The sequence below is a fragment of the Alosa pseudoharengus genome, unplaced genomic scaffold (assembly GCF_046254945.1).
Source record: "Alosa pseudoharengus isolate Yale_2024_CS ecotype anadromous, Long Island Sound unplaced genomic scaffold, YU_APseudo_1.1 YU_APseudo_1.1_scf_34, whole genome shotgun sequence".
NCBI lineage: Eukaryota > Metazoa > Chordata > Actinopteri > Clupeiformes > Clupeidae > Alosa > Alosa pseudoharengus.
The window spans coordinates 464,650-491,447 of NW_027468737.1; the positions used below are offsets into that span (position 1 = coordinate 464,650).

General features: G+C 40.4%; 1 protein-coding gene and 1 long non-coding RNA gene across 7 annotated transcripts in view; one reads left to right on the top strand and one right to left on the bottom strand.

Moving 5' to 3' along the window:
* The window catches only part of LOC143101395 (tumor necrosis factor receptor superfamily member 14-like), a 47,815-nt gene that overhangs the window by 10,751 nt on the left and 10,266 nt on the right, over nucleotides 1–26,798 (top strand). For 4 of the 6 annotated variants that reach the window (XM_076264717.1, XM_076264711.1, XM_076264713.1 and 1 more), the window contains 7 exons: nucleotides 15,345–15,554; nucleotides 15,648–15,773; nucleotides 21,550–21,705; nucleotides 21,894–21,981; nucleotides 22,761–22,945; nucleotides 24,491–24,651; nucleotides 24,913–25,975. In XM_076264717.1, coding sequence (XP_076120832.1) covers nucleotides 15,368–15,554; nucleotides 15,648–15,773; nucleotides 21,550–21,705; nucleotides 21,894–21,981; nucleotides 22,761–22,945; nucleotides 24,491–24,618 — 870 coding nt within the window. In that variant the 5' untranslated portion in view covers nucleotides 15,345–15,367 and the 3' untranslated portion in view covers nucleotides 24,619–24,651; nucleotides 24,913–25,975. Of the gene's footprint in view, nucleotides 1–15,344; nucleotides 15,555–15,647; nucleotides 15,774–21,549; nucleotides 21,706–21,893; nucleotides 21,982–22,760; nucleotides 22,946–24,490; nucleotides 24,652–24,912; nucleotides 25,976–26,798 lie in introns of those variants that run through there. The other 2 variants (XM_076264714.1, XM_076264712.1) reach the window with 2 other exon arrangements.
* On the bottom strand, nucleotides 3,495–5,992 carry LOC143101397 (uncharacterized). The gene is made up of 3 exons (XR_012982297.1): nucleotides 5,836–5,992; nucleotides 4,815–5,337; nucleotides 3,495–4,430 (listed from the first exon to the last, which is right to left on the bottom strand). It is a non-coding gene; the product is annotated as an uncharacterized LOC143101397 (long non-coding RNA).

A 26,798-nucleotide genomic window follows, 5' to 3' on the forward strand; every position in this document is an offset into this window, starting at 1 on the left:
CATTCCCTTGCTTGCAGAGTAATGTAGACCATGGAGACCACCTTGCCGCCACCTCCAGTACATTCAGCCATCACCCATATCTTACCTGCAAAAAGGAAAGTTACAATAAAGTTAGTCAGACAATTTTACAACATTACAAAGCATCTAATCAGGCACTCAACACCACTAGTAATACCAATTAATTAAATGTATGTGTGCAATAAACTTCACAGCCTACCTAATGTTAACTACACATTTAAATATGCGGTGTGAATGTTATTAACTTGCGTCAGCTTGAAAAATAACGTTATCAGTATGACTGATCATGGACGTTAGATGACAAACTAAGGTCTTTCTCAAATGTTCACCGATATCCCTGGGAAGTGACTGGTTGTTGGCGTAGTGTTTAATGCAGGCGTTTCATTTATCGATCATTCACTTATGCGTTCTACAACTACCGACCTACCGATCTATTTTTTACAGTCTATGCTACCGACCTACCATCACAGAAGTAGCTCTAACAGAGGTGTCTGTCGTTAACGTTAGAAAAAATGCAACGCTGGCAAACTGGCTAGTAGTTAAATTAACATGACGGGTTGATGAGGTCCATGCTTCACATTACGTTAACGTTAACTTGCGTTGCTTTATCACATCATACCGTTGCTTTATCACACACTGTAGACTACTGACTGTCTAGTGTTATTAATCCCCATGTACAGTCAATGGTTACTCCATGTTGAGATGGCATACATTGAGATATTTGAAAACAGCAACAACTAATAAAACCAAGTATATCATGCATCGACTGTTACGGGAGCTGTGTGCTAATCTTCACTTCAACGACTAATTTAGCCTCCCGTTAACGGTAACGTTAATGTAGCTGCTAACGTTAGCATGTAATTTGCTGTCCGTATTTCTGTTGTTAGCTCATTAGTATTCACCATACTAAATTGTCACAGTCTATAATCAACATAATAAGCTCTCTTAGACGTATTTAAGAACACCAATAGACAAAAAAAAACTTTTCAGTTGATACGCAACACTTACCAGACAAGAACAAACCGATTGTTGTTTGTACTGTTTAGCTAACTCACAGCCGCAAAATTCATCCAGCCAGCTAGCCTTCGGCGCCGAGTCGACCTGCGTTGTGGAAAGGAGAAGGGGGCGGGTTTCACTTGACAAGGGGCGTGTTTAACTCGCTGAGTGACAACTGAGTGGGCGTGCCTGACCGCGACTCTTCACTGCGCATGCTTCAACTTTTGCTGCGCAGCCGCACTTCAAATGGCTCCAAATTTTCCAAGATGGCGTCGCCTCGGCGGCTTCAATTCCATAGAACACTGCAGAATGCAGCCACACTGTCCAGTTCTATATATACAGTCTATGCCTACAACCAATCAGAGCAACGGAGTGTGTGACGTATGTTAAGCGACGCATAGTTGATGTCAACAGAACTCAACTGCACGCTGGAAAAAGTAGAAGAAGGAGATATGAGCGATTTTCGCAGGTGTTGTAAAAATAATGTAAGGATACACGGAGTTCTTCAACACACGAATGCATATACGATCAAGTTATCCGTTTAGGATTACAACTCCACAACACTGCAAACAAATTGCATCGCATTTGTCGGTCCTGTCAGAACTTTATAACACGGTTGGAACGCGACATGCCCTTGTTTAAAAAATGGCCAGAAGACGAAGGAGACCAGCCTGAAGAACCGTGTCATCTGAGGCATCAGAGAAAGAGACCGGTAGCCTACTCCTTCCAAGACGCCCCGGACTCTGAAGAAGTTCTGCCCCAATCCGTCAACTCCAAACGGTACAAAAACGCGAAGAAGCATTACAGAGGTAAGCTTGTTAATACATTTCTACTTCTTATGATATGACTATGAGAATAACCAAAGTCCTTTTAGGCAAGTCCCTCCACTCGGCGGCCATATACCAACGTTTTATGGGCACTCATCGGGCACAGTCTTTGGGTCGAACTGCGCGTGCGCAAGGCTTCACGACACCAATCTTGCTCCAGCGGCGAGATCACAACACATGATTGGCACGATGTTTTCACAACACACCATATGATTGGCTCAATTTATTCACATGTCGACGTTTTGCCGAGGAAGGGGTGGGATATGTGTAGACAACGGCCATATTGGCGTGACAAACTAGCCCCATGCATTTCTATGGAGTATTTTTTGAGTGCTGTGTCTCCTCATTAGAAAGTCTCTGGAATAACCTCGATTGCCACGTTTCACATGAGTTAATAGTGAGTCGTGATTATTGTCCAATGTGATAAACACTGTGCATTCCCACACTCCTCATTTCCGTGAAATCTATCTATGATTAAATCATCTATTCATATTTTGACATGCCTAGTATTCTGGAAGCCAGCCCGAATTTCAGTGTAGTGTCAGCAAATGTTACCAGGATAAACTTGTACCTGATGTGTAAGTTGGCCTCTGTCACTTTGTCAATATGTAGAAACTTCATTTTGTAATGGACTAGCATGTTATCCAACCCCCACTTCTGTGCTCTGCACCTCTGTGGGGGGTGGGCAGTGTTTCTCTGACCTGCTCAGCAATAAGCCTATTTCACAGTGTCCAGGTGTCCGGCCTCGTTGATGTTAATGATGCCTTAATTGGCAGGGTAAAACGCCTTCCTGCTTTTGTCTTTCCTGTGGACTTTTCTTTTGTTGTCTATGGGACTGTGTTGTTCCACAGAAAGTTGATTTACACAGCGGCCCCATCTTGTGAAATGGGCTAATTGCATCTGGTGTCACCATATTTAACAGTCTGTATTTTCCAATGTATTGTCAATGCACGTTAATACTTATTAGGCTATACTGTAATTCTTCACACTGATGTGTTCACTTATATTTCAGGTTGTCACCCATTTTCCATCCACTTGACCTCCACCTGGAACACCTAAACAATTTTCTCAAATCATTTATGAGAGGATTGGGACCAAACATGTCAGAAATGTCAGCAGCCATAATCAGTAGGTCCATTGGCATCGTCAAAGAGCTAATGGACAAAACGGACACAGAGCTGGAGCTGACAAGGCCGGCTGGCATTCATCATGTGGCCCGAGAACAGGACGTTTTAACACTGGTAAACGTTTTCAGGGAGACACAACTTTCCCAACAAAAATCACCCAGGCAGGCAGTATCATGCATTCCCGAATTTCAAGAGAAACTTATTGGCAAAGCTGAATTACCAGGAGAAAATAATGGACTGGCAAAATGTGCCTATTTAAATAATTAAGTAAATGTGAAATGTAAATGGTGATGGTAATTTGTAAATATTGTTTTCATAAATGACAATGTAAATAATTGTGTCTTCATATAATAGTTTAGTAGCATCCACATTCTTGAAACCATTTTTGTGTGTTTTCTTATTGGTTGTATGTTCAAAGTTCAGCGTATATCTTCAAACATTACCTATTATGTGTAGATATTAAAAATCTTTATTGACATGTCTTATTGTTTGTCTTTTAAATGCAGAAACATCACCAACCAGTAGAGAAGTATAAACCATTTTAATTTTATTCAAAAATATTAATGTAACAGAGGTAAAAAAAAAGGCATTTGCACAACAACAGGACCCTGAAGCTACAAATTTGAGCCTGAATTTGAAGCTAGTCTGAGATCTTCAACATTGACAAGCCTGATTCCAAGTTACTTGGTGATGATTGTATCTTATCCTCATCCTCGTCATCAAAGTAACCAGTGTAATCCATGTCAACCTGAACACGGTCATCCTGAACAACACCGTCATCAAACAAATTAGTTTGACTCTGTTTGATGTCATCAAAAACCTCATGCATAATTCATAGTATCTCTTTTGCATGTTCCAGCTTGTATGTAGGGAGATTATAGATAATGAAGTCCAGGTCAAATATCTGTGTGCACTGTTCTAATACTGATCAATGAGTTCATCTCCAAAACCAGTGCAGGCTGTGTCGACTGTGTAAAGTGGTATGTTTGTATGGTCCTGAAGTAAACTACTCCTGTAAGTTTGTAACAGTTCCCTGATCAAAAGTGTGCCCTCAGGTGTGACTATTCTGTGTTTGTGGTGTGATGAAACCTCCCCTTGCAAGTGTTCATATTTGGGGATTAGCTCCCCACAACCTTCAGGTTCACAAGAACAAACAGAATGGCAGTGAGTGCAGCACAGATGTCCTAGATCAACAGATGTGGTGTGTTCCTCAAAATGGCAGTACAAAGCTTTCCGCAGACAACTAGTGACTCCATCCTACCGTCTTAACTGCTGGGTCAAGCTTTGTACTAACATCCCTCACAATCCAGTGTATGGCCAGGTACTTTAATCAGACCCAGTCTGATGTTTGTTCTGTTTGGGCTCAGGGCCAAAATGATTGGATTGTCCATCTGAAGCTGTTTCATAACCCTGGCTCTGGATTCCCGATCAGCAGAAGCGGTCAATGTCAGCACAGGTGTACCTGGAATAGCAGTACAAAAAGCAACCAATAAGTAACAGTAAGAAATTATGAGTAGTATCATTTAGTACTTTTTAATGACTGTGACATCTAAAAAGAATACATCACTTATAAGGGGTACAGTGACTACCAATATGGGTATGGTGCTAGAGTACATAAAGCAATGCCCTTCTGCCCTTTTGCAGCCTGACCACTGATAGAAATAAAACAGTAACCTACATTAGAATGTTTTAACAGCTAGTTCGCTACAATCACACTAACGTTATGATTGTACCAAGTCTGAGTTAGCGAACGTACAACGATACCTAGGCTACTATGTTTACAACATGGGATTCATATCACGACATTGGGAGTTACTTACTAAGTCAGACAGTTAGATTATCTTACCATTTGTAAGTTAGATGAACTTAGTCCACGACGATACCCATTACGTTGGCTTGAAAAACATCGGAGCCTAGCATGTCCCTCCACTTGTTGTTCAGCAGCCAGGATTCCGGGCTTCAAAAAAGGATCTGGCAACGACCGCTGGCTATATCCACCTCGTCGTGCACGCCGAGTTGCATCGCCCTGATGCCCATTTCAGTTACTTCGGCAAAAAACATCTTTCTTATCAACAAATGCCTTGATCCCGTTCCTCTGTTCCTCCTTTAAAATTAATTCGCTGTCGATATCTTCTAGAACAGACCTGATAGCAGAATCTACACATCTCAATTCTCCAGCGGCAGCCATCGTTGTTGTAAACGAATTCAACCCAAGCACCAACAAGGAGCACCCAAGATCTACAAACATGTTAAACAACTGGGAAAGGCTGTTGCAAATCCCTCGAACAGGTGGTCAATCAGAGATTTCAAACGAACGAGGGAACATGTCGCAATGCAACAGCGCTGTTTTCCCTTGATGAAAGTGAAACCTAGCCTGGCAGGCCATCCTATATCATTGAAATATATAGTCTGGAATCGAATCATTCACTTGCTTAATCCAAGGGGCGGGCATAGAATTGTCTTTCAAACGGCCTAGGCATGCAATAGGCCAGCGCTACGACCATATCCGTATCCGGTCGGCAAAACGGCAAATACATCCTTCTTCGAAAGGAATGACTTACGTGCATTGTGTTGCTCTACTTTCAAAGAAAAGCACAAGTCCAACTCCTCCAAAGTTGACGCCAACGCCGATTCAAACAACCGCTCTTCGTTCGCCATAGCCACCTTCCTTGTTGTTCACCGTCGCAGGATGTCGTTATCCTGTTAAGCCCGCCTTAAGACTCTCTAACGAAATAGAGCGCTGTGATTGGAGAACATCCACGGTGTTAAGCCAATAGAAATTCCTATGGTTCGATACTAGACGTACAGGCTGAGCAAATTAATTTGCCGCCGCTAGGGTGCGTCTAGATTTCTAGGCTAAGTGAAACCACGAGTTTTCCCACATCTCAACTTTGGCCAAAGTTTTCAGAAATAATCGTTTTCAGTGATAAAACCTCATTAAATAATATGCATTTTCCATATGGGGTCTTAAAAGCCATGTATCCTTCTAGCCACAGCGTTTTTGTTTCAAACATAAGCCTACCCTGATAGCGCAGGGGCGTTGAATCCACGTTGAATCAACCTCCGCCGCTTCAAACAAACGTGGATTCAACGCCCCTCAACGCCCCTTTGCTATCTGGGTAATCTAAGCGTGCTCAGATGACGTGATAGACCAGGCGCTGTTGCTCAGCTGTCCATCATCGTAAAGCCCGATTTGATTGGTCCGCCCGATATAGGGCGAGCATACTTGCTCCACAATGGAGCAATGCCAGACCGAACTTCCCGACCTCAAATGTTGTGGAACGCTAGGTAGGTTATAGCTCAAATCGTGTAATCTACCGCCCACTGACCAATCAATTGTCTTAAAAACGAAGTTATCTCACGTGTAGGATTCTGTCATATATCTTACAGGTGGAGCTCCGCCTCTACTAACATTTTGGATCTCGAATGCGCTTTAATAGTGCTGTGCGTGCAAATATCCCACTATGGACGTGCATACCATACAACAACTGATGACAATGGATTTATTTGATGTTATAGGTTAGACACAAAAAAAGACCGCAGTGTACATGTAGATTAAGCTATCGCTCATGAATGCGGAAGTAATTGTTTTTAAATAGAGGCGGTCTTGTGCGTCTCCACGTTTCACGATTGGCCAACGTTATCCCAACACCGAGAACGCGCACAGATCTGAGCTGAAAGCCTAGTTTGACAAATATATCACATAACTGCTATCGTAGTATCACTTTAATGTATACCCCTGAGTTAAGGCTTTGTGAAGCCTCGATATGTTTACATAGCCTAGATATGTCGAATGTGCTTCGTAGCAGTGTTGGGAACGTTACTTTAAAAAAGTAATTAGTTATAGTTACTACTTGTTCCAAAAAGTAACTGAGTTAGTAACTGAATTACTCTATGATAATAGTAACTTGTTACCAGGGGAAGTAACTATTTGCGTTACTGTTAAAAAAAAGTTGCTATATTTCAAAGAATTTGGATTTTTTTGAGCAGTTTTGAGCAGCCAGTTGAAATAGAGTAGAATAGACAGGTGTTTGTAGGCTATATAACTTTCGACATTTATTTGATAGATAGATAGATAGATAGATAGATAGATAGATACTTTATTGATCCCCAAGGGGAAATTCAAGATATTGCACATCGACAGACCTACGGTTGACTTCAGCCTGTGTCATAGGTTTTTGTTGTGAGGCAGAAAGATCTAGCTTTTGCTGCTTGGAGGACTTTGCTCCGAGTCCTTCTTTGCTAGTGGATGGTGAGCTATCATCTGTTGTGGAGGTATCGGTGTTTTTGGCCACTAGCTTTAGATGCGTGTGTGAGATGCTTCATTAAATTACAATTGCTTACAACGGATGTCGACAAAGTCTTCGCTCCTGGACATAATGTACTTACATGCACGTTCTTGCCTTTGACCACAATGAATTTGAAGTAGTGCTTATATCTCCACCTTGAAAATGCCAACTTTTCATCGGATTGCTCCTGACCTCTGCTGTTTCGTCGAATCAATCTCTACTTTAGCTGGTGCGTGTGTGTGTGTGTAAAAACACTGGCTCTGATTGGCTATCATGAAACATGACTCTGCCTTAGCCAATCATAATCGCTTACGTCGTTATTAACCCACCTCCTCACAACTTGTGAGCCAGGGGTGCGTTCGGATTACACAGTTTATTCAATCAATGCATAGTAACGCACCACATTTAATGGCCACACCGCATTTAAACGGCGTTATTCCAAACACTGCTTCGTGGTATACCCCACAGGAGCAGGGAACACAGGCACTAATATAAAGCACACACTAGTCGATCATACACAATACACGAACAGGGTGGTCACACTCACACCGACACGAGGGCTACACGAAAGAGAGAACTAAGAAGGGTTATACACTAGGGGTGTCATGATTCTCCAAATCCTCGATTCGATGTAATTTTCGATTTTAAAGTCACTATTCGATTCGATTTTCGATTTTAAAAAAATATTACTATTAATGCATTCCTTACATGTATATCTTATTTACTCTTTTTGGCCTTTTCCTTTTCTGTTTCGGGTTTTTTTTATTTTGAAACCGCTTTTTATTTTGAATGTAAACTGAACTAACATTAGGCTAAAACAGATACATGAACAAACATAGTGGAATGAAACAACACAGAATGTTAATTTGATTGTTTCAGCACACTCCGACCCAAGGTTAGTGTTCATGGAATATGTACTTATCAATGTGCATTTTAAGCCTTAAAGTAACTTTGGACTGTAACTAGATCATCTTTTCACTTGATAAGTTGAGTAGGCTAAGTTAATTTTAATTGACGTGAATGAATGAATACTTCCACACCGGTGATTTCAAAGTAGCAAGAGGGGCTTTGATTTCGGTAGGTTGATGTGTATATCAACTAGCCTCGTGAGACCATCCTGATCTCGCGAGCTTCAGGGTTTCACTCGCAGATCAGTCTGGATACTTTCCGTTAAAGAAAATTTGGAGCAGTTCACTGAACGAACGTCCAATCAGCGTTGGCTTTGAGGCGGGTTGAGGTGTGACGCAACGAACAACATGACGGCATCCACAGAGATGAGCATAGCTATCGCGCAAGTTTTATTCAAATTAGAAAGTATTCCTGGGTAAACTGTGAAGCTATGAGTCTCAGCCATGCAGCTGGGAGGAATGAACGACACAGACATCCTCCACGGCTGATTCCAGTTCATAATGGAGGAATATACTATCTTCAGAAGTGTAGGGCCTACCGTGAAAACTTGATGGGAATTGTCGTTGATTAGGTTCATAAATGGTAAGTTAAAACATCTTAACGTTTGTCACGTTACCTAACTTAATTGTATGTTAAACGGCATTAGAAGAATACTTTGTTCATCTAATTGGTTGATTTGGCCCGTCGATAACCAACAAAGGTGGTGATAGACAGATGGTTTATCCAATCAGCTAACCAGTATGTCCGCCCCTTCCCAAAAGTTCTTCAATGAAAAGTTCCCAGATGGATATGCGGAGCAAATCCATCTGGCGGAGTCAGGTTATATATCAACTGGCTGCAGCCTAAAATTAGAGGAGTGTTGACGCTGCAGTTCAGCACGTGCGTGTGTGTTTGTGCGTCTTGGCATACATGCTGGACGTGACATTGGGGGTGTGGCTGCATCGTCGATTCTACTTTTAAGTTCGAAGTTCGAGATTGAGATGTAATTTCGATCTCGAGAATTTATTTGATTTTCATTGAATTTCAATTCTACTACCTTTACTTCAAATTCGAATTGTAATTCTAGATCCTGTTTTAGACCTCAATTCAAATTCAATTCAAGAGTTGAATTGGAATTTAGGTGTCATTCTCAATTAAATTCTGAATTTTGCACAAGCCTGGTGGAAGCTGGGAATATTGAGATTGAGAGTGGGTTGGGAAGGCTTTATTGATTTACGACTTCCAGGGCTATAACAAGCAGTGAAATTAAACTTAAATTGGTGCATTAATCTCTTACCAGGTAAGCGAAGCGGCGGTCATATAGGTTTAGTCAGATTTTTTTTTTTTTTTCGCATGTCCAAATTTCCGTCAAGGATTCCCGGGACACTGAAAGACCGGGGTACACGAAACTTGGTGGGCATGTAACCCCACATGGATAGCATGGAACCATCATTTTTCGTTTTGATCTGTAGCCCCCCGCTGGACTGGACCCCCCGAAAGGAGGGTAGGGCAGACACAGTTTTCCGTGAATATCTAGAGAACCGTAGGGTTTAGGAGGACCATTTTTTTTGTATGTTGATCTCAAGGGGCCATGTCAACCCATCCCATTACCACTTATTTCATGTATAGCGCCACCTAGTTAAAAATTAAAAAGCAAAAAATTAGGTGTTTTCATCACAATATCTCTGGCTGACATGGTCAAAACTGCACGAAATTGAAAGTGTAGGATCATTATGACACCTTCCGAATGCATGCCAAGTTTCGTGAACTTTCGTTCATGGGGGGCCTTACAATAAAATAATTTATGTGTACATTTAGTGACCGTACGAGTTTTCTGTGAATATCTTGAGAACCGTAGGGCCTAGGATGACCAATGTTTCCGTATGTTTGCCTCCAGGGGTCATGTTAACCCATTCCATATGCACACATGTGCATAAACAGATATACACGCACACACATACATTCACAGTAATCATACGTATGACACATACTCACACAGTAGACATATACGCATGCATGCACATGCACAAACACAGGCACATACGCAGGCACACACACATAAACATAAACATGTACACGCACACATGCACACAATTCAAGAATTTCTCAGAATTATGAACAGGCAAAATGGGGGTGGCGTTGTATAAAAGGAATTTTACATGTGAAATCTATGAACTAATCATGTTTTGGTACTTGTTGTCTAGCAGATACCAGTGAGAATTGAGTGTGGATAATGCAATTTAGTGAGACAGTTAGAATCATATATGCCTTTCAGCGTGATTCATGTTAACCCATTTCATGTGCACACATGTGCATAAACAGATACACACACACACACACACACACATACATTCACAGTAATCATACGTATGACACATACTCACACAGTAGACATATGTACGCTTGCATGCACAGGCACATACTCAGGCACACACACAAGCACGCACACACACACACACACACACCCACACCCACACACACACACTCACACACACACACACCCACACACATAACATAAACATAACACAAACAATCAAGAATTTCTCAGAATTATGAACAGGCAAGATGGAGGTGGGGTTGTATACAATTAATTTTACATGTGAAATCTATGAACTAATCATGTTTTGGTACTTGTTGTCTAGCAGATACCAAGAATTGAGTGTGGATAATGCAATTTAGTGAGACAGTTAGAATCATATAGGCCTTTCAGCGTGATTTCTTTTTGTGGAAAAAATGTGCTGGACTGGGCGGCGGTGATATTTTGTACCACTCTGCGGTACATCTAGTTAAACCACAATCTGGATAATACATTGCTCACAGCAAAACAGGTTAGCAAAACGTGAATAGGGTAGATGTTAGATGCAGTCATAATTGTGGAATTGTGGAAAAAATATGAAAGATCACCACAGATCCTGTTTCTCCTAATTTATATAAATCCAACTGTTTTCATAAAATTTGAGTTTGTTTTTACAATGGGGTATGTTCCCTCGTGGTCTGCCCTTGTAGACCCCAAGGGTGTTAAACATTTTCGCCTGAAGATTGGAATGGTCTATGGACTATGTGTCACTGAAGGCTCTTCTGCCAGCAATATATTTCCAGTGGAGTGTCAGCGTAACGGAATCTTTTGTTGTATTCTGCTCCTTACTCCTGTATGTGTTCACTCTGACACTAAATATGTTGTTTATGCCCAACAGGGCAACTCTTTATTCAACTTTGACACACACATAAATCCTTCAGCATCTTACCATGTTCATCCACTAGGTCCAACACCCAACCTGGTCAGTGTAAACCCAGGGTTCCCGCGGATCCTTAAAAAGTCTTAAAAAGTCTTAAATACAACTTTCGGTTTATAAGGCCTAAAAAAGTCTTAAATTGTCTGGGATGTATTGAATTTTCGAAAGGGAGTTATTAAATGTATGGGACCGCCAGCGAGTGCAAGAGAGCGAGTGAAATGTCTCCATCAGGTTTCGTGTATTTAAAAAGCAATGTATAAGTGACTATGAGGCTACGGGAGGTAGTGGTTGCAGAGTGAAGATGTTTTTCACGGTTGTGGTTAAAGGTGTGAAAACGGTAATAATACAGTAGGCTATGAACAAATATGCCTGACGTTTTCGTGCAGAGGCCTGAGGGATACGCAAGTAGCCTACGTGAGCGGGTGAAAGAGTTGGTAAGCCAGTTAGCGATAGGTTGGCCATAGGCCTACCTTCGAATTTAGGCCGGACAAACCGGACGCTCATTTGTCCTCCTTTTTGGAGTTGCGCTGGGCATCTAGAATCTTTGCTCAGACGCAGCAACATTTCACAAACTATGGACGCGAAGACTGCTGGTCAAATTATGCGCAGTGCTTCTGTCACTTGTCTGATAATTTGCTGCGCAATTTATGAAGGAACCACGGACTGACATAAAAAGAAGACAAACGTTTTCGCAGTCAGGAGGAAATACTGTACATGTTAAGTTGATCTTTTCAGCGTGTGTTGCTGGCCTAGCCTAGGGAAGAAAATATCTGTCTAAGTTATAATACCTGTAATATCTGTCAGCAGCTTTCTTGCCAGCGTTTCCCAGTAGGCCTAGCCTACTTCGCAAAAGTTGTGAAATAATAACCGCACATTTTTTGAATGTCGGCAACTGGCTACATAAAAAAACGTGCATTCATAATACGTGCGTGTTTGAGATGAAACCAGCAGTTTTCAGCAGGATCATGCCAGGAGGACCTCTTAATTTAAAACAAGTCAATGGTTTTACAATGTTTCAGTCAAGCTTTGATTGGTTTAGATACAACTGGTATGCAAAATGTAAAGTAGTGGATTAACTTTAATTTGCTGTGCTGCATATGGTAGGCAACGATAAACTTGATCATCTCGGGCTCGTCTGATCGGTTTGCTGCTGCCAGCCGCCGAAAGGCAGTGGGGAGAGGGGACATTTATCTCGGCCTATGTGACCACACTGTAATGCAACTACATCCACTCTGTTTATCTGACGGGTCTCTGACCTCTCTCTCTCAATCAGAGGGGAGGTCCCGCCCTTCACTATCTGTGATTTGTTTAAACCACGATATTGACCAAATATGTGTCTGTTATTGGACCAAAGGTAGAGTTTTAATGCGGACACTTTTTCCTCTCTCGAATAGCTGGTCGCACCGGTGCGACCTCCGATTTTTTTTTAGTCGCACTTTTGAAAAATTAGGTCGCATATGCAACCAAATTGGTCGCACTCTGGAGCCCTGGGGTGCCAAATTTCTATGGAGCCTTCCAGGCGAAAACCCGGCTGAAACACACACCGTAAACAGGCCAATGTAGCGGAAAAAACACCCGATCTGGCAAGGCCAGCCACCAGCGTCGCACCGCCGCATGCGTCATCAAAACAAAAGCATCATGTAGGCCAGCATTTCTCTATGGGCCACGGTCCGCAACGTGGACATTGCTGGTCTGCGGAGTGAAATTATTCCCGGGGCTTCATCTGATAATTTGCTGCGCAATTGATCAAGGAACGGCGGACCAACAGAAAAAGAAAACAAATGTTCCTGCAATCAGTAGGAAATACTTGCTAATTTGGTGTCATGAAGCATAGAGGCATATGCTACAATTAAGTCGTGGTATGAACGTTTATTCAATGCATGCCAAAAGCTATTCATTAGTCTTAATTACTAATAATACTAAGATCTCCAGATCAGTGATTTAGGCCTATCTGATCCGCCATTTACAATTCACAAAAGTGAAATCCTTACATTCAGGCATTCAAATGAAATGTAATTAAATAGCATATTCTTTCTGCCTCCCAGTGTATGATGCTTGCACGAGGGAAACATCCCAAAACAATGGCACCCATATAATTGCTGTTGTTTTGAGAAGTATTTCTCATGCAAGCATCATGCAACCATGCAAAAACAATGAAACTAAAGTAATTAAATATTACATTAGTAAAGTCCTCTGATGTGCATGTTTTCACAAACTTTTGTGAACAATCTTAGCACTTTAAATATTGACTGCTTTTAAGTGCATGTATAACAATATAAAATAACAATAATATTGTGATATAATGATAATTTGATGGGGGGGGGGGGGGGGGGGCCCTATGACCCCAAAGTATGCCTTGACTGGGCCTCAGGTCAAAGAAGTTTGAAAAAGGCAGAATTGTAGGCGACAAAGCAGCAAGGAGGCGTTGTATGATCATTTAAATGAGTTTTATGACAAGGTCGGTGAGGATGGGGGAAATCTTATATTTCTGTGCAAACATTGCCCGCTGGCTTTCAGATTTACAGCAAACCTGAAACGGCACATTGAACTGAAGCAACAGGCTAGCCTTTCAAGGTATGATAAAAAATCAAAAGACAGTCAAGACAGATCCTTGACCCTAATCCCATTAACTGCGTTCTATATGGGCCCTGGTAATAATTTAAAAATATAATAGCTAGCAGCAACATATGAAAAAAAGAACTATGAACTAGTTCATTTTTTGGAACTGTGAACTTAGTTAAACATTTGGAATATTGAACTATGAACTGAACTAGTTCATTTTAAAATTTGTGAACTGAACTTTGAACTAGTTAATGTAGAAGGTGAACTTTCCCAACACTGGTGTAAACAGATACTCTAAAACAATAGCTTAAACTGAGTTAAAAGCTATAGAGTAGAAATTGGCTTTGAGGTGGTTGACATTGTTGAAGAAAAAACATGTTGTACGCCAATTAACCTCATGAATGATAAATGATGTCTGTTACCGACGCCACTCTTTTGTATGTCGAACACTAAAGCAAAAGCCTCTACAACACAGGTGACGGTCCATCGGAAATTTATGAGCTGGCTGAAAAGCCTTCTTCCCGGTTTTACCTGGCTGACATATAGGCCATTGAGCTACAAGGAAAATAGTTCAAGAACAGAGTAGGCCAAGAGGCTAGATAATAATACTGAGAGAACAAAGCCTCTTTCACTGCAGTCCAGGCAGTAACACAACTAATATCTCATGCGGGGAAGGATATGCTGTAATAAACAAAACAGACGTATATTGTTGGAAGAACAATCATGTTTTTGTACAACAATGAACCCAATAAATGACCTCATGAACCGTTTCGTTCATTAACGTTTTTTTTATTGGCCAGCCCTACTTGTGAGTAACAATGGGTTTTATTGTGTGTTAGAGAAGAACTTATAAAACAAACTTTACACACATCGGTCTTAGTTCAGCAACCAGTCACTGGCTTGATCAATTAAGGAAAATTCCGGTTTTTAGCACTTTGAGTCCCTTTTATTCTCAGGGTGGCTGGCAATGGGCATACTGTAGGCTACTCAAACATGTCCTAAAACAACCCTAAACGTTCGTTTTCAAAACTGTGCAACTCACTGAGTGGTTAGTGGTGTACCAGAAAAGGGACTCAATGTGCTAAATACAGGAATTGTCCTTTAACTTTAGTCAGTAATTTAATTAAATTGCCAGTACAGCAGCAGCATTCTCCTCATAAACTAACAGAAATGTTAGTGTTGTTACTTAAAATGAGGTATATCATTCATAAGTGTCACTCGACGTTGCCAATGGAACTGCTGATTCAATCATGAAGTCCTTTGCTCAGAAAAGATAATTACTGCCCTTACAGGATCTGTAAACCTCAAAAAACCAGAAACAGAAAAAAAAACACCAGACCCCTCACATAACCCCTGGACACAACAGCATTGTTTAAAAGTATGTTTTTTTTATTGTTTTGACAGATGCATCTATAAAACTGCAGGATATGAGTATGTTGCTTAGCTGTGTGAACATCACTGTGTTGAAGTCGACTCCACCCCAACCTGAGGAAACCATGATGAAGCTGGTGATTATTGCTGTGATCCTCCTCCTGACTGTGTCTGGGGTCTCTACTGGCTGTGGCCGAGCTGAGTACCTTATAGGACAGGAGTGCTGCCCCATGTGTGGCCCTGGTAAGGATACTGTGTCATACTACACAACATAAACATATGACATAACCCATGTTTTATATACGTATGTTATAATTGTTGATTTATTTATTAAAGGTTATTATGTTCGGAGACACTGCACAGAGTTCACCAGCACAACATGCGTCCCATGCCAGTCATCGTTCTACACTGATGCACCCAATGGACTTGTGTCTTGCAGATCCTGCACAGTTTGTGATTCCAGTAAGGCAAATACCAACAGTTTTGTTTTGGCTTGATTGATTGATTGTCATTTTTATTTCAAATATGCAAGAAACCTGTGTCAACAAGACAGCAACAAAACAAGGATCTTCCCCCTTTTTTTTCTTAACTTATTTGAAAAGGAGTGGGAAGAAGTTTACACTTTTTTTAATCCCACCCCTTTCATTAATCATAGAGTTAATTATAAGGAAAATAAATTTGCAATGATTGCAATTAATTCTTGAAATTAATGACTACTTTAAATAACAAAGATTTCCATTTGGAAGTATACAAATGAGTATTGACTAGAGTTGGAGTATATACATACATACATACACACATACATACATATATAATTCATACATACATACACACATACATACATATATAATTCATACATACATACACACATACATACATATATAATTCATACATACATACATATATAATTCTCCTCCTCCATCCTGTACACCAGATGATCTACTTGACCATTTCAATGCTATCATTATTGACGACATTGCTCCCCTAAAGACTAAGGCGCCCACCAACAAAAACAGGTCTCCCTGGCTACTTAACCCCTCTGTTAAAGTCCTTAAACTGGACTTTAAGAGGGAGAGAAAATGGCATAAACACAAACATCCATCTGACTACACTGACTATAAAGAAAAACTCTATGCATACAATAGTGGGATCCGCAAGTCAAGACAATCCTTCTTCTCCAACATCATCAGTAAAAATATCAACAAACCCCGGGTACTATTCTCTACATTTGAGAAACGGACAATTCCTCCCTCACAACTCCCATCTCACTTTCTCTCGATTAATGCATGTAATGAGTTCGCCTCTTTCTTTAAAGCCAAAATTGACCAAATCAGATCTAACATCTTACCCTATGCACTCACAACCCACGAGCTAGACTCACAACCTACACCGAAGGGTCCTAAGAGCACAATGTCCCAATTTCTTCCAGTAGACATAGAAACTCTAAGCAAGACTGTAAATAAACTCCACCACCTGCTGTCTTGATACCCTTCCCACCAATTTTTTTAAATCTGTCCTCCCCTTTCTTGCATCAGATCTACTCACAATTATAAATTCATCCTTGCCTAAGTCCCTAAAAACCGCACTAGTAAAGCCCATATTAAAAAAGAGAACCCTTGACTCCTCCGCTTATAACAACTAAAGGCCAATCTCAAACTTGCCCTTTATTGGCAAAATAATTGAGAAAATAGTCTACGGCCAGCTAAACATCCCATCATTGTCTTCACTGTTTTCAGTCCGGCTTTTGGGCTCATTACAGTACTGAGACGGCATTGATTAAAGTTTTAAATGATATATGCCTCAACCTGGATGCAGGCAAGTCCTAGTCCTTCTGGACCTCAGTGCTGTATTTGATACGGTAGATCACACCATACTTTTAAATAGATTAGAGCACTGGGTTGGGTTCACTGTACTTAGCTGGCTCTGCTCCTACCTTAAAGACAGAAACTTTTTTGTCTCTATAGGCAACTGGACCTCTTCTATCACTCCCCTGTGCTTCGGTGTCCCCCAGGGATCATCCTGGGTCCTCTACTATTCGACCTCTATATGCTCCCCCTTGGAAAGGTCATACAAAAACACCAGATCTCCTACCACAGCTACGCGGATGACACCCAGCTCTATCTCGCTCTCTCACCTAGTGCGTTAGTGATCTTAACAACTGGATGTGTCCAGAATTTTCTCCATTTGAATAAGGACAAAACTGAAGTGATTGCCTTTGGGAATAAAGGTACGAGGCATAACATCTCCTCATTTCTCAACACCAAAGGATTTCAAGTTAAAACAACGGTAAAAAACCTAGGCGTCCAAATCGACAGCGACCTCTCTCAGCAGTCACATTAAAACGGTTACTAAATCAGCCTTTTATCACTTAAAAAACATATCCAAGCTTAGGGACCTAATGACCCAAACAGACCTTGAGAAACTCATTCACGCCTTTATATCGAGCAGACTGGACTACTGTAATAGTCTCTTCAAAGGCCTTCCCAAGAAAAAAAATCAAGCAACTCCAATTAATCCAGAATGCAGCAGCAAGGATTCTGATAAGCCAAAAGAACAGATCACATCACACCGCTACTCAAACACTTACACTGGCTCCCTGTGAGTCACAGAATCGATTTTAAAACACTGCTACTTGTTTTTAAAACTCTGAATGGCAGTGGCCCCATTTATCTAAAAGACCTGCTCCACCACTACACACCCCCTAGGTCACTCAGGTCGCAACAGAGACTACTCCTGGTTCCACCAACTACTAGAACTAAATGTGGTGAAGTCGCCTTTAGCTCATATGCAGTCAAACTCTGGAACCAGTTTCCTGAACACATAAAGACCGCACCCTCAACAGATTGTTTTAAAAGTTAAAGACCTACCTTTTCTCCCTTGCTTTCCCTTGATTTTAATTCTATCTTTTCTCACTTTTCATTGACCTATTTTCATATGTTTATTTTAATTGTTTATGACTTCTCTGGTTATGATATGTATCAACTTTTATAATTTAGATTTTTACCCAAATTACCTCGATGTATATATGTATATATGACATCTCTCTTTTATGTAAAGGACTGCCCTGGTATGAAATGTGCTAAATATAAATATAATTATATAAATATAATAAATGTTGCCTTGCCTAGTCTTGCCTTGCCTTATAATTGGTGCCCCAGACTTCTACACAGTAAGTTAAATATGGTAAAACTAGTGAACAGTAGAGATTGCGGAGTGAGTTATGATCAAGAAATTACTTGGCTTTATTAATTGCAAAAATATTTGTGTCTTCAGCAAAAAGGACTAATTTCAGTATCTAAGACACCTTACACATATCATTGATATATAAAATAAACAATTTTGGCCCCTGTACTGACCCCAGGGGGACCCCACAAACAATGTCAGACATGAAGAACAGCATGAAGTAGTTTGATGTGGCACCATTTCTTATGAAACTGTTTAATGTTTTCCAAATTCCTTTTAGTGTTATTTTTATTATCATTTAGTAATTTCTTATAATAATCCTTCTTATTTGTTCTTATGATATTAGTTAACTTATTCTTATAATTTTTATATCTGATTTCTGCTTCTTTTGTTTTCACTCTTACAAGTTTTTTTACACACATTTTGTAATCCCTTTGTGATCCATGGACAACTGGCATGCTTTCTTTTACTATTCCACTCTTAATGGACAATTCTTATCATACAATGTACTGAACATTTTTAGGAAGGTCTCGTACTATTAACATCCCCAATTTCATAAATTACATCCCAACTCTTCCTAAGCAAATCATGATTAAATGAATTGATGGATTCTTCTAATCTTATTCTTCTATAATGAGTTTGCTTGGACCAGTCTAATCTTTTTGTCCTGTAATTTCCACTAAATACCAGAAAAACTGGCAGATGATCAGTAATATCTTTGATCAATATCCCACTCACAGTTTTATTCTCAATATCATTTGTAAATATGTTGTCGATTAGTGTAGCCGAGTGGGATGTAATTTGGCTGGGTCTGGTGATTTTCGGAAATAGGCTCATACTATACATTGTGTGGGAGCCATTAGCTATTGTTGATGTTGTGGTGGTGGTCTACACTAGAGGGCAGTGTGCTTGTGTTACAGTAGCTAGGTCATAGGTCACGGTGGCACAGGCGCGCCAGGTAATTAATTCACAGGTGTAGCGGGTGGGTAATGATGCTAGGGTGGCGGGGAGATCGCACGGTTTTTACCGCTGGCACGCCACAGCTAGATTAGCCCTCACGTTTGCATATCTGAACTGTGTAACCTACATTCGCTATTAAATGGGAACACCACCCAAAGGATTCTAAACGTTGTGGGCTTCAACTTTATTCGAAGTGGACAGGCCTATAGCGCGTCAAAAACAGGATCTAGCCCTCACCCTGCCGAGTGTCTGATTTGTGTTAAGACAGTCACTCCACATTGCATCGATGAAATCATCAATAGCTTTAACTTTACTGGGACTTAACAGGTCAATATTGAAATCTCCACAAATGAAAACAGCTTTGGTGCTTTTATTTGAAAACATGCCCTCTATCCACTGTGTAAAATCATAAATGTTAGTACCTGGTGCTCTATAAACACAACTTATTTCTACTTTTTTCCATGCACAGTTAGATTGGTAAACATTCAAGTAGGTTGTCAACCACAGTTGTCATATCATCTTAAACTTTGAATCTCAGAGTGTTATCCACATAGATCACTACTCCTCCTTATTTTGCCTGTTTACATTAATAAGTTCATAACCATCCAGTTCAAAATCTGCCACATTATCGCTGTTAATCCAAGTCTCTGATATTGCAATGATGTTAAATGCATGCAAGAAGGTGTACAAATAGTCTTTTATGTCCTTGAAATTCATGTTAAGGCTTCTGCTATTGAAGTGAATAATTGATAGAGTACCCTGATTGACAGTGTTTTGATTGAACTGTTCATCAGTGTAGTAGTGACAGTTTTCATTGATAAAGGAGGAAATTATTATCCGGGTTTACATCATGTTCCAAGTCTTGTGGATGGTGCTCAGTCACTGTTTCCCATACATTGACTTATTTGTGGCTGCCCACCACAATATCAACATTGACCACCACACAATGATTTCCAGATTGTACTAAATTGTGCTTAAATCTGGTTAGCACAGAGCTGCCAACTCTCACACATTGAGAGTGAGTGAGGGTTGGCAGCTCTGTTAGCATCATAACCACGCTGTGCTAATTTGTTAAAAACTGTTGCATTCAAGTTAATTCTCCAAACCAACCACCACAAATGGAATTCAATTCTCTAGGAAACACTGTCAGTGTATTGAGAAGCTTTCAACTGCACATGGTCATAATCATTTATCAATCAGGGTTGTGCAAAATTTCAGAATTGAATTGAAACTGGCTCTTAAATTCCAACTCAATTCCTGACTTTCACTTGCATTTCAATTGAGGTAGAAAACAGGAAGCAGAATTGCAATTCGATAGTCAGTGGAGCTCAATGAAAAGCGGGGTATATAACAGTTGCCCTTTTTGGTTGATTGAAAACCAGATGTGCCACTGTGTTCTTGACAATACATAGTGGTTTCACCACACAAGTAATTGAGTTATAGTATTCAAGGTGAGAGATAACCATGGTCAAGAGCTGGAAAGCATGTTGGGTTATATACGGCCTATTTTTTTTATATTGAATAGTGTGAAGTGGCACAATCAGACAACAAAGGCAACATGGTCAGTGAAAGTTAGCTGTTCTTCAACTTTGGTAGGAGCAAAAGAGAGGGAGTCCATGTTGATGTTGTGATGAATGGTTTGTTTGTCTGGGAGGAACATCTGATACGGCTACACATTTGCCAATCCAGACCATTTTTATTTGTAGTTCCCTGATAGTGGTGGTGCTACCAGAGTCGAAAAGCTCTTGAAGACCCAACCCTTTTGAGAGTACCTCCTCTCCTAACACTTCTAACAATCCAACACACCTTCCACCGCTATCTCCTTTGATATACTTGACTAGTACTTAAAACTTCTGCACTCTCATCTTCTGGTACTAGTATTTATTGTATTAACTATTATTACCTAAGGTCTCATCTGCATTGTAACTTGAATGTTGCTCATCATTCGTTGCTCGTCACTTTGAATAAAAGTGTCTGCTAAAATAATAAATGTAAAGGTATTTGTTTATTTTTTTGTTCACACTGTATTAGCTAATGGCTCTTTGCATTGTTTATTTTATTAAGTATATAATCGATGTATTATGTTCTAATGTAGCTGCAGGTCTAAGAGTGAAGAGGGCGTGCAGCTCCACCTCAGACACACTCTGTGATCCTCTGGAAGGTCACTACTGCACTGACCCAATCAAAGATGGCTGCAGAGGAGCTGTGGAACACACAACGTGCTCACCAGGACAATACATCAAACAGCCAGGTTTGGACATTTTCTAAAATTATCCTTTAGAGAAAACACACAGGCACACAGTGATATTGTTAATTGAAGATGAGAAAACACACAGGCACACAGTGATACACTGACATAGAAAGGAACTAAAGGCATATTTGAATGTCAACTTAGGTTTTATTTACCAACCTTTCTTTGATTTGTATCTTTTTATGCAGGCACATCATCTTCAGATGCTGTGTGTGCTGACTGTGTGGGTGACTTATACTCAGATGGATCGTTCACATCCTGCAGACCACACACACAGTGAGTTTATACACTGTATACACTGCACTGTAGGTTTAGATTATACATTAAAGTGTAACTCCAGCGAAAATTGACCTCAGGGTCTTTTTCTGCATTAAAACATCAAATAAGCTGTGGAGACAGTATTTTTCGTTGATTAACCCCAGCACGAATAATAGTGACAGTACAACAAATCGTTGCGATACTGGGTTGGAGGAGCTGGTAGGGGGACAGTTGGTAAGTGTTCTTAACAATCTTCTGTAATAAACTCCGGATTCGCTAACTACGTTGTTGGTGCTTTGTTTTATGTGTAGGGACCCTGAGCAAGCTACTGACGAGGTTTGGTACCTTTGAACAATATTGCTGATTTAAAAATGCTATTTGGGCCCCAGCCGTGGCGCGACTGGCTGGGGCACCTGCAACGTACGCCGGCGACCCGGGTTCGATTCCCAGCCCGTGGTCCTTTCCGGATCCCACCCCCGACTCCATCTCCGGCTCGCTTTCTGTCATTCTCCACTGTCCTGTCATTAAAAGGCATAAAAAGGCCACAAAAAAAAAGAAAACAAGAAAAAAAAATGCTATTTGGCTTATCGCCCTTAGCTAATCCACTGTTTGCGATTTGGGGCTATAGCGTATACCGGGACAAACTCTGTGGTGGTTGATCAACGAAAAATACTGTCTCCACGGCTTATTTGATGTGTTTTAATGCAGAATAAGACCCTGGGGTCAATTTTCGCTGGAGTTACACTTTAAGCTGTTTTCATGAGTCTAAACTGTAATTAATTATGTGACCTCTGTAGGTGCGAGTTGATGGGACTTGTTGTCTTAAGGAAAGGATCAACATCATATGACACTGAATGTGCTGAAAGAAAAAACACAGTTGTAATTATAGTCAGTGTCATAGTTGTTGTCATAGTCCTAGCTGCTTTATGTGGGGTTGTGGTATTTATAATCCATTGGAAAAAGAGGAAAAAAAATGAACAAGGTAAGAATTAACATGTTTCTTATTATTAAATAATTCTTGTTATTAAGGCTTACATTAATCATGATTCAAGGATATTGGTAGGTTGTAATGGCATATATATGTATTGTTTTTCCTCTTTCTTAAAGCAATACTAGAGTTTTTTTTACCAAATTCAATTTGATGGACACATGAACTCTTTATTGGGTGAACATATATTTATTATTAAAATGGTTTGAAATATTTCATTAATACATATACAAAAAATCTTGAATATATGGGTGGTGTGTGTGTGTGGGGGGGGGGGGGTGCGCCACATAGAAAATAGTGTTGCCTTGCGCATTGTTCATTAGGAAATACTCTCAGAGTAAACTGTCATATTGAAAACAAGACAAAGCTGTTTGACTACTTTGACATAAACAATGGCGTAAGGACTTGTCATTTTCTTTACATCGACAGTTCCATTGGTATACATATTTGCTTTTGAGACATAGGGCCCTATCATGACATTCTAAAGTGCATCGTCACTCGTCAAAAGTCTATTCAAATTTAGTAGGATGTCCAGTTCACATTGGGAGGGGTTTCGTTATCAAAAGTGGAGCGCATGGCGCAACAAGGTGTTCCTAGGTCTTTTAATCAGTCATATGGGTGTGTTTGGGGAGTAACATCATTTTAAACCAATGAGAATGACATCTGTCATTCCCTTTAACGGCGCAACGCGCGATATGTCAAATAAATGCATCGGTATTTTGGCATTCAACGGCGCATTTGAAGGAGGCTGCTTGCGAGACCGTATGGAATAGTCATTCTTAAACCATGCTTTACTAAAACCTAGCATAGCCTTCACGCATTTGCACTCGTCTATTATTTGAACTCATTGGCAAAGTGAAACTAACTTCACCAAGGTGTCAGTCAACGACAAGACAGTTATATGCAGTTACTTTCACTATTGACTGATAAGTAACCCTAATGTTGCTCAAATGACTGAATAAAACAACATTTATCCTGCAGAGGAGTTGCTTATATCTCGTGACAGTGCGTCTTCAGCTGTGCTCCATACGTGTCTCTCGCCTCTCCCCTAATCACTTTTAACCGTCATTACCAATTTGCAAATGATGGTGAATAACTACCCATCATGAGATGTACAGTATTTCGTAATATCTTTATTTTAATTATGTTTCCCATTGTAATCGTGCAATTTGTAATGCTTTGCATGGACGTGCACTGGTGTGCGTTCATGAATGATAGAAGGATGGTGCGTGCACCTGCCAATATGACTGTTGACATGTGCTCTTAAAATAGCATATGAACAACTCGCCATTGACTTCTGACCAGGTTTAGGTGGTGTATGATGGCGATTTTTAGACAACGCGCCAGGTCCCTCCCTAGGTTGTTAATTGCCACACCCCTGGGCGCAATGTTTAAAATTCAACGGTTTCAATGGTTTCAACGGTTGTTGAAATGTTAATGATAATTTGAGAATGCACCAAAGTGACTGAAAAAAATGGTATTAAGCCATGGATACTAAATGCAAACACATATTTATTTTCTCATTTATTTATTTTGCAGGAACATATTTACAACAACAGGTGTTAAATCAAGAGACAGATAATTTTATAACAACAGCGTTACAGTCTAGTGGCAGTAATGTCCACAATACACAGACCACACAGGTGCAACTTGTGATGCATACGTGATCAGAATGGACGGAATGGACATAAAAAGTGATGGTGAGTAGTCTACTGTTTAAGAGACTGACTGACTTGTATATGCTGCAGGTAGCATCTTGTGGAACAGCAACCGCTTATGGTGTATTATGCTAAGCTAGGCTACTGCCTTAGTGCTAAATGGGTACCAACTTTGTTGAAAATTGACAAAAAGGGGCTTTCCTCCATTGTGTTACTTTAACTTCTCATCTGAGGAACGTTAACATGATGTTTAGTTGAATAAGCTCAAAGTGTAATACATGATCTCATCCACTTTCTCTCCAGCTGCTTATGAACCAGACAGTATTGCAGAATGGCCTGTTCTCATCTTGGACCGACTGACCACTGTGACCTGAAGGAGCTGATGCATCATGCTTCCTCACTACGCTACCTCACCTCCCTACTGCAGAGACCTGGTCAAGCCAGAGTGGACCAGCTTACCATGAGAGAACACTATTTGGTGGAGGCAGATGTTATAACTCTCTAAGTCTTAAAGCACGTTGTTTGTGACATTTTAAGCAAAACACCTACCTCATGAAGAAAGGACTGCTGTCTGATGAGAGGACCGCTGTGGACCTGCATTTCTAATGGTGAACTGAGGCAGCTGCCCTGGGACCCTGGGAGGGCGGAGAGGCCACAGCACAGACTGTGTCTGCAAAGCCACGCATGGAAAACATACATTTAAGATATTCCCATGGGGCGTCATGTGAAACAGATCAGATGTGTTGGTGGTCCCTTCAGCTGTTTTCTGTAGGACTTTATTTTCCGAGGAAAATGGGGTTGGAAGGAAACTTTACACTAAAAGGATTGTCAAGATACCTGTGAGAACTCTTGGCCACAGCTGGGGCCATATTCTGTCATTCATGACCTCATACATGAACAGCACATTACCTAAAGCATTAGGTACATCATTATGATTTATAATTTATTAAGCATGATCATGATTTTTTTTTCTCCCAAAAATGTGGTCATCACTGCTCAAATTCTGATTTGAACACAACTTTTCAGTTCTCTAAACACATGGCATTTTATTCACCACTTTAGTTGAGGGGCCACAGACATTATGAGCTCATGAGCAATTAACCTTAAATTCCTGTAATCATGATGATCATGCATAAAAAATCATAAATCATAATGATGTACCATCGTACCTAATGTCTTAGTTGATGTGTTGTTCATGCATGAGGTCATTAATGAGAGACTATGAACTCATGTAAATTCCTGATGATTCATAAGATATAAAGGAATGAAGTTATGTATCATATAATATGTGGATAGACATAATCTGTGGCCTCAAATGGCACAGATGGTCAAAAGGTCATGTTGTATCAACAGTCACACTGGAACTCCGTATAGTTTGTATTATTACTGTTATATAATAAAACTATGAGTATGAGTACAAATGTTTAAATCAGAATTAGAGTTATTATAACCATCCACTACCCCTTGATGGAGAAGATTATGCCATCCAGGGATTAAAGTGTCAGTCCAGCCATAGTCTTATTTTGTCCTTATCAAAAGCTATATAGAGACATACTGGAATGCAGATAGTGAAACTCTAAATTAAATGCTGATGTGCAATGCTGACACTGTAAACATGAGGTGCTCTGACTAACGGTGTTTGCTGACAAAAGAAAACAGCGGCCAGTTTGTCCTCATGTCCCCTAAATGCTCAGCACTGCAGGTGAGGTGTAGCCTGACGCAGTCATACTCAATTCTAGTCAGAATATGAGTCTGATACTGCTCCATTGGGACATAATTATGGGGCGTGTTTCAACCGATACGGGGGAATTGGATAGACCTAACCAATCAGAGCAACGAAATAGCTTACCGTGAGGTGTAGGAAGAAAACACACGAACCATCCTTCTTCTCCACAATTGCCTTAACATTGTTTTCTGGTCTCTTGTAAAAGTTAGTGCCATCAATAACTCCTAGCCTACAACACTCATTAGCGAAATCTAAGAGATACGTAGGGTAGGCTATTAGGAAAAAAAAGATAGCCTATATCCCATCCGTTTTTAAAAATAATTCTGTTGAACACTGATATGCTACAAACATGTTAAACAGCTGGAAAAGGCTGTCGCAAATCCCTCGAACAGGTGGTCAATCAGAGATTTCAAACGAACGAGGGAACATGTTGCAATGCAACAGCGCTGTTTTCCCTTGATGA